Source organism: Macaca thibetana, chromosome 10 (assembly GCF_024542745.1).
Source record: "Macaca thibetana thibetana isolate TM-01 chromosome 10, ASM2454274v1, whole genome shotgun sequence".
Classification (NCBI taxonomy): Eukaryota; Metazoa; Chordata; class Mammalia; order Primates; family Cercopithecidae; genus Macaca; species Macaca thibetana.
In genome coordinates, this window is record NC_065587.1 from 76,572,318 (window position 1) to 76,589,230 (window position 16,913).

A 16,913-nucleotide genomic window follows, 5' to 3' on the forward strand; every position below is an offset into this window, starting at 1 on the left:
TAATGATGAATTTATAATAACTGCATAAACTAAATTTTTTTGATAGATTCACATTTTACTAATTTCTGAGCCTTCCAATATTTTTTGTGGTTTTGTCCAGTTGGTGGTGGTGGTGCTTATTTATTTATTTATTTATTTAGTCATATATGTGGCTGGGAATCTTGGAAACAGTGAATGTTAGCTTTATTAAGTCAAATAATTGAAGAATTTTTAAAAAGAGTTTCTTCCTGACTACTTTTGTGGTGTATTAAAACCAAGATATTACTACTTAAAACAGGGATGTTCACACCATGACACATATTATATAAAATTACTATTATTCAGAAATTCTCAAAAAAAAAAACTTGAAAGATATTGCTCTTTAGTATTTCAACTAGATACTATGGTTATAGTATCAAATAATGTTCAAACTAAAATTCAAACCAACCCCTCTGTTGGGTATTGATATGGTTTGACTGTGTCCCCACCCAAATCTCATCTTGAATTCCCACATGTTGTGGGGGACCCAGTGGGGGGCAATTGAATCATGGGGGTGGGTCTTTCCCATGCTGTTCTCATGATAGCCAGTAAGTCTCATGAGATCTGACAGTATTATAAGGGGGAGTTTCCCTGCCCAATCTCCCTCTTTGCCTGTGCCATCCACATAAGACATGACTTGCTCCTCCTTGCTTTCCGCCACGAGTGTGAGGCTTCCCCAGCCACGTGGAACTGTAAGTCCAATTAAACCTCTCTCTTTTGTAAATTGCCAAGTCTCAGGTATGTCTTTATCAGCAGCGTGAAAACGGACTAATACAGGTATATACCCAAAAGAAAGGAAACCAGTACATCGAAGAGATAGCTGCACTCCCAGGTTTGTTGCTGCACTGTTCACAATAGCCAAGATTTGGAAGCAACCAAAGTGTCCATCAACAGATGGATGGATAAAGAAAATGTGGTACATATATACAATGGAGTACTGTGCAACCTTAAAAACAATGAGATCCTGTCATTTGGAACAACATGGATAGGACTGGAGGATCATTATGTTAAGTGAAATAGCCAGGCACAGAAAGATGAGCATTACATGTTCTCATGTATCTGTGGGATGCAAAAATGAAAACAATTGAACTCATGGACATAGAGCATAGAATATTGTGTACCAGAGGCTGGGAGGAGTAGTAGGGGATGAAAGGGGAGTTGGGAATGTGTAATGGGTACCAAAAGAGTAGAAAAAACGAATAAGACCTAGTATTTGATAGCACAACAGGATGACTATAGTCGATAATAACTTAATTGCACATTTTAAAATAACTAAAAGAGTGTAATTGTATTGTTTTCAACACCAAGGATAAATGCTTAAAGGGATTACAAAATGAAACAAAATTCAAATCAAAACTATATTTTTGTATATGGGATAGCTATCGTCTACTATTATTCAGAATATTTTTTAAAAACTGAGTGGTTTGCACATTAATAATAAAACTAAATAACATAATATTAAAAAATAAAGAAAACTCAGAGCTGAAATATGTTATTGACTTTGGCAATGCTATTTGTTCATATGATAAAGAAACCTGTGCTCTTATGTCAAGGAGATGCCAACATTTCTTGAGAAAGACTTCTTATTGGTGCCAGTTTGCTGTTTAGGATACAGGGTTTCATCCACTCTGCTGGAAATATTCATTATATCTAAATGTTTTGTTCATTCTTTCCAGATTTCCAAGATATAAGTCATTACATTACATGCCAAATATTACAAGTGCATTATTTTTACTGTTTGAAACCATATCACTACTTGTTATTACATCTTACTGATTAGCTATATTGCTATTCCACCTAAAGGATGAAATGTAACATTCAAGATTATTTTCTCAAGATTTGTCAAGTTTGACTTGAGATTTCTCAAGTTTGTCCATTCAATAGCTGGGCTGTGCCATGAACTCTAAACTTTAGACAACATTATTGTGTTTTTCTAGGTTATCCTTACCAACAAGGTAATGGTAAACTGAATGGAAAGATTAATAAGAAAAACAAGCCAAAAATAATTCCACAAAGCAGCTTTAGATAAATATAGCATTTCTCCAAATAATTTTACAATTTTATTACATTTGTTATTGCAATTAATTTACATGCTATACAGAAGAACATAAATTGTATTACATTTATCATTGCAGTTTATATGCTTACCATAAGGGTAAAATTTTATTTTTTTAATTGGAAAGCTACATCAAAAAGACTTTATATGACTTCCCCAGGATAATCATGTAGCAGGGCTCGTCAACTTAAAGTAGTCTTGAGTCTATTAGATTAAGTTTCCCCAGTACCAAATTTTATTCATAACATCTAGATCTGTGCTATTCAATACACACCCACTAGGCACATATGACTATTTAAATTTAAATTAATTAAAATTAAATAAAAAGAAGCATTTGAAACTAGACACATTTCAAGCACCCAATAGCCACATGTAACTGATGGCTCCTATATTGGCAGTGCAAGTAACATTTTCATCATTATAGCACATTCACCAGACAGCACTGGTCTGGATAACAAAAACCTCTAAGGAAGTTTGTTGTCAAGGAAAAAATGTTCAATAATTTATAATATGATAACCATTGCTGTTAATGTCATTATAATGTGGTTGGTAAGGATAACATAAAAAAGCGAGAACAATGTTGTAAAAATAAATGTCAATAATTGATATGAGACTTATGCTGGTTGTTTTTTGTATATTCAAATTTAAAATAAAATACAATGGGTTAGGCATAGCTCTGCGTCACAATGGTAAGTCATGTGACATTTAGCTTTAACTTAGCTTAAGGCATTGAAATTCAAAGATAAAGAAATAATTTTTAGACATTGGGTTTGGGAAGTGGATGTGGGGAGATTATGTTAAAACATCACGAGCAAAAGAGTAAGCCAGTTTTTGTTTCTTCACATAAAATTCAATGCCAGAAAGCAATCCAAAATGTCTACAAACAGAAAACGTGACCCCAAAGTAGTATACCTATCCATGGTGTCGTTCAAATACAAAAACATCAAGTAGATTTTTAAACACGCACAAACTGAAGGAACACCAGCTATTTTTGAAATTACAGTTGGCCAATGAAATCTAGGGAACCAAGAGGTGAATCAAAGTTAAGAACCAGAGAATGGAGAAGCTATGAGAATTATAAGTACCAAGCCCATTTAAATGAAAACCAGTATTAAACAATTTTGGAAATCAGTGATAGAGAAGACAATGATTTATACTTTGATAATTTAAAAAGAATATATTAATGGCCAGGTGCGGTGGCTCATTCCTGTAATCTCAGCACTTTGGGAGGCCGAGGTGGAGGGATCACCTAAGGTTAGGAGTTCGAGACCAGACTGGCCAACATGGTAAAACTCCTTCTCTACTAAAAATACAAAAATTAGCTGGACATGGTGGTACATATCTGTAATCTCAGCTACTCAGGAGGCTGAGGCAGGAATATCACATGAACTCGGGACGTGGAAGTTACAGTGAGCCAAGATCATACCACTGTACTCCAGCCTGGATGACAGAGTGAGACTTCATCTCAAAAATAAAAAAAAGTATATATATATGCACACACACACACACACACACACATATATATACACACACACATATATATATACACACACATATATATATATACACACTAAAGGGGAAGAGAAGAGGAAAAAAGGAGAGTAGATGTAAGAGACTAATTACTTCATGTCATTACTAATTACTAACGAGTTAACTGGTGCTAAAATTAAAGCATGTGTATGCCATAAATCAAAAATTACTTTAATCTTTTAAGTTTTCATAATTTTCCAAATACATTGTGCAGGCATTCTTAATCTACAATATCTCTTTTTGAAAAAAAATACCTTAATTTTAAATGTTTCCAACTTTACTTTTCCTTCTACAAATTCATGTAAAAATAAATTGAATATCTTACTTAAATATAACATTTATTGTATAGGCCTATTTTAGTAAAGCTGTAACCATCCAAGAGGTTCATTTTGCCCACTGTACAGATGGAGCCAAATTTTCAATACACAAATTGGCAATACAAAAAGAGTTTAATACACACAGAGCCATCTAAACAGGAGACCAGAGCTTTATTATTACTCAAATCAACTTCCTTGAAAATCCAGAGGCTAGGATTTTTCAAGGGTAGTTTGGCAGGCTGGGGAATGGGTAATGCTGACTGGCTAAGGATGTAATCATAGGACTGTGGAAAATGGTCCTTGTGCACTGAGTCTGCTTCTGGGTGGGGGCCACAGGACCAGCTGAGTCAAGAGTCATGGATCATTGTGGGGCCGCCCAGTCCTCAGAAATGCCAAAGCCTGAAAAGACATCTCAAAAGGTCAATCTTAGGGTATACAATGGTGATGTTATCTTCAGGAGTAATTGGGGAAGTTCCAAATTTTGTGACCCCCAGCCCCAGAATAAAGGCTGATCATCCTTTAGGCCTACATCTTAGCAGAATTTAGGCTCCTCTCATCCTCCTAACGTGGTGATCCTGCATTAGCTTTACAAGGGCTGTTTAGTTTTTAAGAAGGGCTGTTATCATTTAAACTATAAACTAAATATCCCCAATGTTAGCTTGGCCCAAGCCCAGGAATGACCATGGACAGTTAGGAGGTTAAAGGTAAGATGGAGGTTGATTAGATCAAGTCTTTTTCACTGTCATAATTTTCTCATTGTTACAATTTTTGCAAAGGTGACTTCAAAACCACTTATATCTTTCCAGTTGCTACTGATTATTCACACACAGCAAAGTCTGAGATGATATTCACCCAATATAAATAACAGTTATCTCTCTGTGGTAAAATCTTTGGTGATGTTTATTTTACTCTGTAAAATATTTAACTTTTCTCTAAATAAATGCTATAAAATAAAAGACTTTTTGGGATGTCTTTTATTCTCTTTCCTGATAATAATCATTATTAAAATATTAATATAAAATAATATTTTCCTTTGACTGTTGATTTACAGTTCATGATAAATTCTCACATATTTCACCATGCTATGTTCGTAATGACCTGGAGAGGTAAGCAAATGCTGCCAGCCTAATTTCTCAGCTGAGCATCTGAGGGTCCTCAGATTAAATAACAGTTCACATTGCTAATCATTCAGATTCTCAGGATTCTAATCCAGTGCTTTTGAGCAGGTTAGTCTTGATCTTCATCGAGTAAGTTTAGTAAGAAAGCTCTAATATACAATGTAAAGAATCTTACCATAAAAGACTCTATCAATAAGAAGATTCCACTGTTAGAAACAGACTCAGGATGTTGACTGTAATTGAAAATAAATGAGCGTTAAAGACAGATGATCTAACCAGAAAAGATAGAAACCAAGCAAGGCTCTTCTCCCCCGTGATGCTAAATCAAAGGAACAAAATCAAGCCTATTGCTCACTTGAATTCCAGTTCTTCTTTTGGCATCATTCAGGGTAACACAATTCTTAATTTTTAGAAGGTCCTGGAGAACTTTCAATAGAACTTATACTCATTATCTAAGAGCAGAAAAGTGTCAGTGGAGAAGCAAATAGATAACTGGATTTAAAATAAAAAAGCATCTTTTTATTTCCTCCAACAATGGGCAACCACATTAGAGAGGAAAGAAGACACCTATTGCTCAAGTTTGATTTGGGTAAGGACAGGAAATTGCATCTTTTAGAATAGATGAGATTTCCCATCACATAAACATATAATAATAGCCTTCTATCATTTGGGCTAACATTTACATTACCTAAAATAAACTCTCATCCTGATGTTGTTCTATAATTGGCTTGTGACAGAATGCACGCTGAGGCAAATATAAGTTCAGAAAGCATCCTCCGTCTTTATGTTAAAAGAAATATTTGGACTTTCCTAAACAGACAAACTTTATTTTGTTGCTATGCAACTGACATACAACATAGTCCATCAGACAGTAAATAAGTTATGAATTTTACAATGAAGAGAAAAGTCTTTTCTCTCTGTTTGAGAACAAGCCACAACTTCCTTTCATGCTTTCCTAATCCACCACAGCCCTCTAAAGCTGTTTCACAAACGCCAGTGTTTTGGCAAGATAAACAAGCAAATGAATAACACAGCAATGACCCAAATGCAGTCTGCAAACATCACGCTAAGAAGCATCAATACCATTCAATTCATTCCTACAGACCTGGGAACCTGGGCTTCCCAAGCATCGTAAAGAGAAGAAAGTTTATTTCACACCCACATTCTTCCAGGTAGCTGAATATAAATAAGCTTAAACAAAGGAGATTCTGGCAATTTCTGTTGGCAGGCACCCATCACTGCTACAGGTCTCAGGCATGATTTTGTGTCAGGGCATAAGAGTGATTTCAGCCATGAGGAAAACATCTGTGAGGAAAAAAATGTTTCAGGGTTGAGACTTGTGGCTTGTGGGCCATGTCCATGTTTAACACGACCTGCTCAGTGTTCAAAATGTTAAATATTGTCCAACATTTAAAATTTTTTACATAAAAATCTAAATGTCTTGCGTTTCTTGAAAAATTATAAAATAACAGTTAATTTGCATTTTTGCAAAAATCAGTTAGAATCAACTTCCAGCAGAAAAGGAGAAGAGATAGATAAACTGTGGTACATTCCTACAATGAATTACTACAGAGCAATAATCAGAACTAAGTGCTGATACACTCAGCAACATGAATGGACTTCACGTATGCCAAGCAAAAGAAACTAAACACAAAAGTGCACACTGCATGGTTCCACTTATGTAAAGTTTAAGGCCAGTGAAAATCAATCAATGGCAACGGAAATCAGCATAGGTTTATCTCTGGCGGAAGGAGTACGTTTGGAGATGATGGAAACGTTCTATATTTTGATCGGGGAGGTAGGCATATAGGTGTAAATGTAGTGTAGCCACTGATACACTCAGGTTTCAGCACCTTACACACCTCGCTGTATGAATTTCATATGTCAATAAGAAATAAAATTTAATGAAAAAGTGTCAATTGGCTAAGGAACAGCTGGCCTTTTAAGGTGAGGCTTGCCGTCTCTGCGTGGAGCCCACACCCAATAGCTGGCTCACTTAGATGGCTGCAACAGAATCTATGGTGTGGGGCCCAGCAATCTGTTTCAACGAGCCCCGAAGTTGATTCTGAGGCACTATTAAAGCTTGAGAAACTGCTCTAGAACACTATGTACATAAAATAACATACACGAAAGGCAGAGGCGGCCCTTATGAAGCCCTGTTACCCCTCCCCCCAACATATTTCAAGAAACCTAGAAGAGAGGACTTTGTTGGCTTCCTCAAAGAACTCTATCTATCAAGCCTAAGTTTCAAAACTCTTGGAAGGGATTGTACAACCAACACACACCATTCCTCTTTTAACCATTAGACACTTTTTATTTCAGCACTGTTACAATTGGGTCCATATCACTCATTAAAAAAAAGTAAAAGCAAACAGCTGTATATCTTTGATTATGAAAAGATTATCAAACAAAAAGCGTTCAGATATATTCCAAATTTGAAAAAATAAATGAAAATCTACATTCAAGGAGTTATTGTGGCTCAGGGAATCTTAAAAATTACGAGAAACTCACGAATTAAGACAAGTAATCCCCATTCTCACCGTTACTTGCATAAATCTTACATAAAACACTACTTGGAGATCTCTATTTTCTGGGAAGTTATCAACTTTTAAGCAAGCGCCCACACAACCACACAGTGTGATGCAGTCAAACTGGAAATTCTGTGCCAACAGAGAAGGCATTTTGAATCTGTCGAGGGAATCAGAGGTGCTTATTATACACTTATTCATTGATTAATATTAATTGGAAAAGCATAAAACAATGACATGATATGACAGAAATATTTATTCTGTGTATTTTGCGAAAAAGTTAAGGGATAACTTTTCTTTTTCATAAAGTTAAGTGATTATTTTTTACCAGAATGGTATATAATTTCAGAAAACAGTTTTTTGTGTGTTCATGCTAATATTTAGGAATGTCCTAGCATTTAGAAGGAGAAAGGGAGAGAGAAAGAGTTCTGGGAATAATAAAGCATAATAATAATAAAAAAACATAATATAATAATTATATTTTCAGGTGGTGATTCTCTGAATTGTTTCATTCAGTACCTCACAGTGGTTGAACAACCAGAGAGATGATGAAAAACCAACTTCAAAATTACTTTGGCTACCTAGTTCACCTCCAATTTGTCAAATACTTGGTTTGGGAATGAATCTAAAAGTCACGTGATCAGGGCTTCATGGGTGTGCTCCTAGTGCGGTGGACAGGGCTCCATGCTTAGAAAAGGGACTCGGGCTTAGGGCTTGATGCTCTGTGGTTATTGGCTTGAAATACTTAATAATGTAATCATTCAATTTGTGTTTTATAAGTGAAGCATGATGCAACAATGGAACTTGTGCTGGGGACACTGAGAACCTAGCATCATACATTGTTCCATCTCCTGCCACCTCCCCATGTCTGCTAAGTGAGTTCTTGGTTGCTGGCTCAGGCATTCTGCTTAGTATTTTTGCCCTTCAGTCCCAGCAGGGTTCTGGGCATGGGCACAGGTAAGATCAAGGCAAGTTACAAGGCAATACCGCAGGCACCTGGAAGGCTCTACTACTTGCCATGTGGGTATCCCCAATCCCAAGGAAGCATGACATGAAACAGCAAACGTCTCCATGACAGCTTAAGAGAAAAACTGTGGAAGGAAGGAAAAGGTTTTTGTCTTGCTTTTTGAACAAGGGGCCCCATTTTAATGTGGCATAGTCCTCACACATTATGTAGCAACCCTTGCACATGGCTATCAATGGTAAAGAATCAAAAGAGTAAAGAAAGGGAAGTAGGAGGTACAGGAGAACCAATAAGGTATGCAGAAAGGAAACGAGATAATTAGGGCTCAGAAAATAAAATTAAAATTTCATATTGTTACAAATGGACTAGATATATCCTTCCCAAAAAATGCTTTATTTCTCTCTGATTAAGAAGTACCATATATCCTAAAACATTTGGATATATTCAGACACTAAAGATGTGATTGGAAAGCTGCATTCAAAGAAGTATCACCAGTTACTGCCATCCATTCCAATTCTATCCAGGGCTACCTTCTCAATGTTGTCAATCAGGCATTTCCAATGCTTTGAACCTGAGCTTACAATTTAAGAACCACTGTTTTAAAGACATCTAAACAGAATACAGGTTAATAAACAATGAGATCATTATCTTTTCACCTTAGTGTTTGCTACCTCCAATTTTACTAAAGGATACAGTACTTTAGCCTGCCAGAGGATGACGTTGTCTAAACACATTTTCAATGTTTTCTTTTTAACAGTTAATATATTTCCAGGATGAAAGTCCATTTCTTTCTAAAAGGTTCCTAGGACACCCATTGAAAAGTCAAAAGCAATGAACTAAAAGGGATTGCTATTTTGTTGGAAAAGAACGACACCCTTTGTATTGAAGTGGGGAATTACAGACTGTGGTCACCCTCTGCACAGTGTCTCTTTGTCAAGTAATACATGCTGAAAAAAAAATAATACAGATGGGAAAATATTGTGCACTGTCAGATCTTGGAAACGGCCAAAGGATTTTTCCTCACCAATGTCTTGTCGATGACTTTCACATTCTGGCACCCTGAAAAAAATAATGCATACATTTAATATGAACTGAATGCAATAATAATCAGGCAGGTAATCGTTTTCCCAAGGAATGTAAAATTTGACAAATGTAAGGTTTATGATTCAAGGTAGGCTTGCCAAATCTTATGTGGCATGAGACCATTTTTTATTACCTAAACAGTCCTTAACACAAAATGACTGGCACATATTTTTATTAACACAAAGAGTATATTCTTTCTGCCACATTTAATAGAGAGTCAGTGACTGAAAGCTCTCTTTTAGGATATGTCTGTAGCAAATTAAAATGCGTAGTGAGGATTCACAGAATGGCATTCTTCTTGTTGAGGCTCTGTCTGCAGACTGAGTACAGTAGTGAGTAGACCATTTATCTGGGGAGTTCTATCTATGGGGACAATCCAGATCATATGGATTACAGAAAAGGAAATCCTCTTTGCCTTCAAACATGGGGTAGCTGATAATTAACTCCCGGCCATTCTTTCTAGCTACAGGTTCTTTCTGAGCCAAATTTGAAATAGTCACTAGTAATATTTTAATGCTTATTTATTTATTTATTTATTCATTCTTTCAGCAAATATGTATTGTTTGTGTGCCAGGCACTGCTCTATGCACTGAAAATACTGCAGTCAAGACAACAAAGCACACTGCCTCATGCATCTTCTGTTCTAAAGGGGAAGCAGACAATATATAACACATATAATTTTAAAAGGAAATTCTATGATAGATGATATATAGGCGACAATAGGTGCTATGGAAAAAGCATGAAATAAAACTGGAAAAGAAAACTGAAAGTTGAATAGATCGGTGGAGGGTAAATTGCTATGTTAAACACAGTAATCAGGATAGGCACCTTTAAGAAAGTGTAATTTATATGAACACACGAAAGATGAGAGGAAGTTTTTCATGTAACTATCTGGAGGAAGAGCATCCAGGCAGAGGGAACAATCGTTGCAAATACCCCAAGGCTAAAACATATCTCACACAGTCAAGGGACATCATGGAGGCAAATGTCACATGGGTAGAATAAGTAAGGGTGACATTATTAGAAGTTGGGATCAGAAAGATGACGGGAGTCAAACCATAAGAGGCCTTATAAACCACTACAAGGACTTTGGCATTTACTCTGAGTAAACCAGGAGCCATTGGGGGTTTTCTGATCAGAAAAGTAAGATGATCTCAATTAATGTTTAAAAGAACCGTTCTGGCTGCCATGATCAGAATAGACTGGGAGAGGGGAGGTACAGGAGGATAGACCTGCCCACTCGCAATGTCCATGGGATGAGACACAATGATGGCTCCAGCCAGGGTGGTGGCAGTAGAGATGACAGGGAGGTCAGAATCCGATTATATTTTGAAGATCGAGCCCCTGTGAGTAAGGAGGTGTGAGAGAAAAGAAGAGGCAAGAATGACTGAAGATTTTTGGACTCAGCAACTGAAACTATGGGATTAACATGAACTGATGGAGAAACTGCAGGTGGAGCAGGTTTAATGTGGAATGTTAGCAGCTTAGTTTTGGACAGGTAAGAGTTTGGGATGCCACTTAGATATCCAAAGGGAGCTGTTGACTATCCAGGTAGATGTATGTGTTCATGTGTTATGAGATGAGGAAGAGTATGATGTTGCAACCACCTTTAAGTAGTCGTACTCACCAAAATATTCCTAATAAAGCTGTGAAATATAGAGGTTAAGTAATTACTAGAGACTATGCACATGCAGAGCTCCTCAAAACTGTAGATATGGAGTCAACGTCAAATTTAATATACTCAATGATCCCACACTCTTCTCTTTCAAATTCACTTCTCTCCACCAAGGACCCTGACTTACAGATCATAAAAGAAAAGAAAGTTGTAAACAAGAATGAGTCTTACCACTCAAAGCCATGGCCAAGTGGAATTCTTCCTTTAGTATCTCAAGGACATCTTGAACACCTTTCTCCCCCTAACCGAGTGAAAAAATACAGAACTATTGTGTAAATCAGTCTGACTTGTTTTATTCATTTGTTTTACTGTCAAATTGTCTATTTTATATATTTATTTCTTTGTCCAATTACCTGGAAAGCTAAGCCCCAAATGATTGGTCTCCCCACAAACACAGCCTTGGCGCCAAGAGCCAGAGCTTTCAGAACATCAGTGCCTTTCCGCACACCCCCGTCCAGGAAGACTTCCACCTTCCCTTCCACGGCCTCCACAATTTCTGGCAGAACATCAATCTGGGGAAAGAAAAGTTCAATAATGTCACTCTATTAACACTGAATTGTTATTCAACTCCACCTCCAAAAACCATGGACACATCCAGCTAGGGCTTAGAGTGAAAGAAGCCAAGTAGGTTTGGGGTCAACGGTAAAATTATTTCCTCCTGAAAGAAGAGAGGTACAAATGCTAGTAACTAAAACACCAACTAAATTTGGAAATGAGTAGCTTATTTTTATTTTAAAGTGCAAGGTTTTCTTTTTTTCTGTTTCTTATATTCAAAGATTGTCATCAAAAAATTATAAACATAAAACACTTGATCTTCCATAACTTTTTTTGTTCATTTTTGAGACAGGGTCTTGCTCTGTCACCCAGGCTGGAGTGCAGTTTCATGATCTCGGCTCACTGCAGCCTCCATATTGAGAGTTCAAGTGATTCTCCTGCCTCAGTCTCCCAAGTAGCTAGAAATACAGGTGCCCACCACCGTGCCTGGCTAATTTTTGTATTTTTAGTAGAGATGGGGTTTCATCATGTTGGCCAGACTAATCTCAAACTCCTGACCTCAAGTGATCTGCCTGCCTCAGCCTCCCAAAGTGCTGGGATTATAAAATGTATAAAAGTAAATGAAGTATTTTATTGACATAAATTATTCATTGCAAGTCAATTGTTAAAATTCATGCTCAGATAATAGTGCAAACAGTGTGTAAAATGCAAACGCAACTAATAATAAAACAACTTAGTCTCTTATTTTCTCATCCAACATATTTTGCATCCAGCTGTATATTAAAGAACAATCTGTGAAAACATTTTTCTTGCTTTTAAGGAATATGACCACTTGCACCATGAAGATCTTGGTCTTGATTGGCAATTGGTGATGATGGACATAGGTTGGCATCAAAGTGCACTTGCCTGCACCTTAGCCTTGGCCACTTTGGCCGATAACATGTGAGCAGAGCTGGCAGAATGTCATTTCTGAGCATAGGCCTTAAGCAACCTCATGTATTCCCACTTACTTTTTTGCACCTTGTCATTTACCATGAGAAGACCATCCACCAGGTATTATTTCCCCCTCATCTTTGGCCCCAGGATAAATATTCAGGAAGCAGAGCCAGCACAGCCAAGCCCAGCTGGAGCTGACAATTGGATACCAGCCACCTAGCTAGTACCAAGCCTAGATCGGTAGACACTAGTCAACACAAACTTTCATGGAAATAAGTGATTGCTGATTTAAATCACTGAGTTTGGGATTGTTCATTTTATAGTGTCACATGGCAGTAGCTAACTAATACAATCGGCTACTTTAATGTGAATCTGCATTTGAGAATGAAAACAATTTACAAGGTGAGCTAGAGATCGAAATCTGTAGAAATCACCCACATTCATCCCAAAATGTAAAAATCTAAATTAAGTATAGTTCCTATTTAAAATGTATGCTGAAGAAGCTGCCATACACTCAAGTCCACCTTTTCCAGAAATAATTGTGCTGAAATCACTCAAAGGTTATCCCATTTCTACCCTAAAATTTTAGAGGCTAAAGAGAGTTTTATATATGAGGCTGAAGACCAAATAGGGCTACAGATTGGAAGGAAGTGAAGGTAACTCTTGGCATGTGGCCCCTAAATGTTTGGCACGTAATGTGATTTTCCTCTTTTCCTTTTGGCTTTTCTGCCTTGCCAAACATGCTTTGGATCTATTTACATATGTCCCTTTTCCTATACATAGTCCTCTTTTTGCATTCAGGCAAGTTACATCAACATATAAATGCTACAATTTCCAAGCGATGATGCAAGCTATAATTAAGCATATTTCCCCATTTGAAACCAGAACCAAAGAAAAATATTAGCTAGCTTGGGTTCAATACACATTTTCAAAGTCAGTCAAATCAAGTGTGTTTAGGTAATTTCCAATGCCTACCCTGGCCTAAAAGTAAACTAATAAAGATACTTAAAAATGCGAATCCTGGGTTAAAAAACAGAGCCCAGATTGGTGTTTCATGTGTCTGTGAACAACAATGTTCCATCTATTGCTAGGCATTTCAATCCTCCCCTTTTTCTTTCAATAGCTGCAGTTTTACTAGGTGTATATTACACAAAATAATTCTGATCAAACAGATTAGATAAATAAATACAGTAGACAGACTCACTATGTTATGGCCCTGTTTATGTTTCCCTCTTTTCAGCTTTCTATACATCTGTGAGATCATTCATTTTAGCTTTTTCCTTAGTGCTTCTTCGGGCAACTAATTGTGGGCTTAACTCCACTGGAGTTAATCTCCAGGAAAATATGGTAAGATCCCTGTATACTGTTACTCATTCATCCCTCTATTCGCTGTTTTATCAAACACTTTATAAAGGACCTGGTATATTTAAGGCACTAATGTCAGGCAGAGTAGGGGATGTAGAAAGAAACCCACAGGGATCTGACTCTCAAAGAGAGTCCTCTTTCTCATTTGTGTTCGAGTCACACTCTTCCAGAATGCTCCCTGCACAACTTGCTCCCCTAAACCCTCCCCCAAACACAACTTCTACTGGCAAGGAGCTCTCACCTTTCCATCCTCTATTGCATCCATAGTTATACTCTCGATTTCTGACATTTTAGGTATGGAAACCTTTGTTCAAATCAAAATAGTTTAAAATAAATAAAAGCAGATGGAACCAGAGGTGCTTAGTTAAACGCAAAGGAGACAGAGTCCAAGTCACTGCCCATAACCTAAGCACACTTACAAAATCACTGGTCTGTATACATTTTGCTGATTGTTTGCAACTGCAAAAATGGCTACAATGATTTCCTCTTCTTCATTTCCTTGCAATATTATGGGAGAGAGGGAAAGGAAGGAGGGTTCTGTTCCCCCACACCTTAGATCTGAATTGAACTTGTGATTTACTTTCACCAGTGGAATATGAGAAGTGACAGGATGCCCATTCCAAGCCTAGATCTCAGGAGGCCTTGCATGCTTACACACACTCTCTAGGAGACCTGCCACTTCATGAGAATGCTGGAAGATGTGAGACAATGCAGAGCCATCCCTGCAGAGCTCATCCTATGACAGCCTCCTAGTAGGCCTAGTAGCTGGCCACGGACACATGTGACTGAGTCCAGCCAAGACCAGAGAAACACTCAGCAGATCTCAACACAAATTGCCAACCCACAAAATTGTAGATTGTAATAATGATGATTCTGATTTATCCAGTAAGTTTCAGAGTGACTGGTTATGCAGCAAAAGCCAGCTGATACATTAAATGTTTCTCCAAGATAGAATTGCATGGACTGTTTATATAGAAGAAAATTTAAATCCCTTGTAGTACTTCACAGAACATCCCCAAGAACTTAACAACCCAAATGCTTATTCTATAAAAATGTTTTGCTGTTGATAATTTTCACTGTGAAAGAAAGTCATATTTCTAAGCTTGAAGTAGTTTGTGTCCAGATAGCATCAAAATGAAAATGCAAAATTGAAAAAAAATGCTCTTAGGATTCAAATATTCCAGAGAATCTTAATTTGAGAAGATCTAATGCTATGTATTTTAGAACTCAATTTGATTCCATCCTGTTATTCTCTAACTACTTCAAAGCCAATCTGGATCACATTATAACCATGAGATGACAAGTGTATTTTTAATACGATCTTATTTTTTAGTTTTTCTGGGGTGTAGCAGAGGCCTGACAACTCTTCTCAGAAGCAACATATTAAGATGAACTGAAGTTAAATTACTGTTCTAGGACTCCTAGTGATAATAAGTATTTCTCCATATAAGCAAATTCTGTGATTTATATTAGCGTGGTGCAAAAGTAATTGCAGTTTTTGCCATTAAAAGTAATGGTGAAATGACTTTTGCACCAACCTAACAGAAATGTAGAATTCATATTGTTGTCCACTTTCTTTTTGTAAGTAACACAATACTGTGAAGATGTTTGGGCTAAAAGTCTCAGTGACTTACTCACCTAGCTCTTATCCCCTAAGAGGTGAGACAAGACTCCATTTCAGTACTCTTCCCATGACATCATGCTGCCTCCGTGGCTCTGACTTATGACATAACAAAATCTGCAGTACAGCAAGTTCTTCTGTGCAAGTACTGAGACCTGGACACCACAGCCTCCCCCAGGCCTTTTGTCACTCACCGCAAAACCCACACACTGAGAGAACTTTGTACTGTGCCATACACCGAATCCTTCCTCACATTTCTCCCATCATTATGAGCCTCAAATTTGCTCTAAAGTGTGAGGCAAAACTCAAGCAAGCATCCCTCTTATGTATATGACATGCAAAGAGGAGGGTTATGGTTTGTTTTGTTTTGTTTTTGAGATGGAGTCTTGCTCTTGCTGCCCAGGCTGGAGTAAGTACAATGGTGCAATCTTGGCTCACTGCAACCTCCGTCTCCCAGGTTCAAGTAATTCTCCTGCCTCAGCCTCCCAAGTAGCTGGGATTACAGGTGCCCGCTACCACACCTGGCTAATTTTTGTATTTTTAGTAGAAGCAGAGTTTCACCATGTTGGCCAGACTTGTCTCAAACTCCTGACCTCAGGTGATCTGCCCACCTCGGCCACCCAAAGTGCCGGGATTACAGGCATGAGCCACCGCACCCAGCTGGTTATTGGTTTTTGTTTGTTTTGTTTTTAATTTTAATTTTTTATTTTATTTTCCATAAGTTATTGGGGTACAGGTGGTATTTGGTTACATGAGTAAGTTCTTTAATAGTGATTTTTGAGATTTTGGTGCACCCATCACCTGAGCAGTATACACTGCACCATATTTGTTGTCTTTTATCCCTTGCCCACTCCCCCACTCTTTCCCCCAAGTCCCCAATGTCCATTATATCATTCTTATGCCTTTGCGACCTCATAGCTTAGCTCCCACATATCAGTGAGAACATACGATGTTTTCCATTCCTGAGTTACTTCACTTAGAATAATAGTCTCCAGTGTCATCCAGGTCACTGCAAATGCTGTTAATTCATTCCTTTTATGACTGAGTAGTATTCCATCATATATATGTACCACAGTTTCTTTGTCCAGTCATTGATTGATGGGCATGTGGGTTGGTTCCACGATTTTGCAATTGTGAATTGTGCTTCTATAAATAGGCCTGCGCAAGTATCTTTTTCGAATAATGACTTATTTTCCTCTGGGTAGAT

The 16,913-nt window shown here is 37.4% G+C and overlaps 1 protein-coding gene across 1 annotated transcript in view; it reads right to left on the minus strand.

The window, feature by feature from the left end:
* Positions 1-7,760: 7,760 nt before the first annotated feature.
* Positions 7,761-16,913, minus strand: part of HAO1 (hydroxyacid oxidase 1) — a 55,169-nt gene continuing 46,016 nt past the window's right edge. The window contains exons 6-8 of the mRNA XM_050745062.1: positions 11,643-11,801; positions 11,461-11,530; positions 7,761-9,590 (exon numbers count right to left, since the gene is read on the minus strand). Coding sequence (XP_050601019.1) covers positions 9,520-9,590; positions 11,461-11,530; positions 11,643-11,801 — 300 coding nt within the window. The 3' untranslated portion in view covers positions 7,761-9,519. The remainder of the gene's footprint in view (positions 9,591-11,460; positions 11,531-11,642; positions 11,802-16,913) is intronic.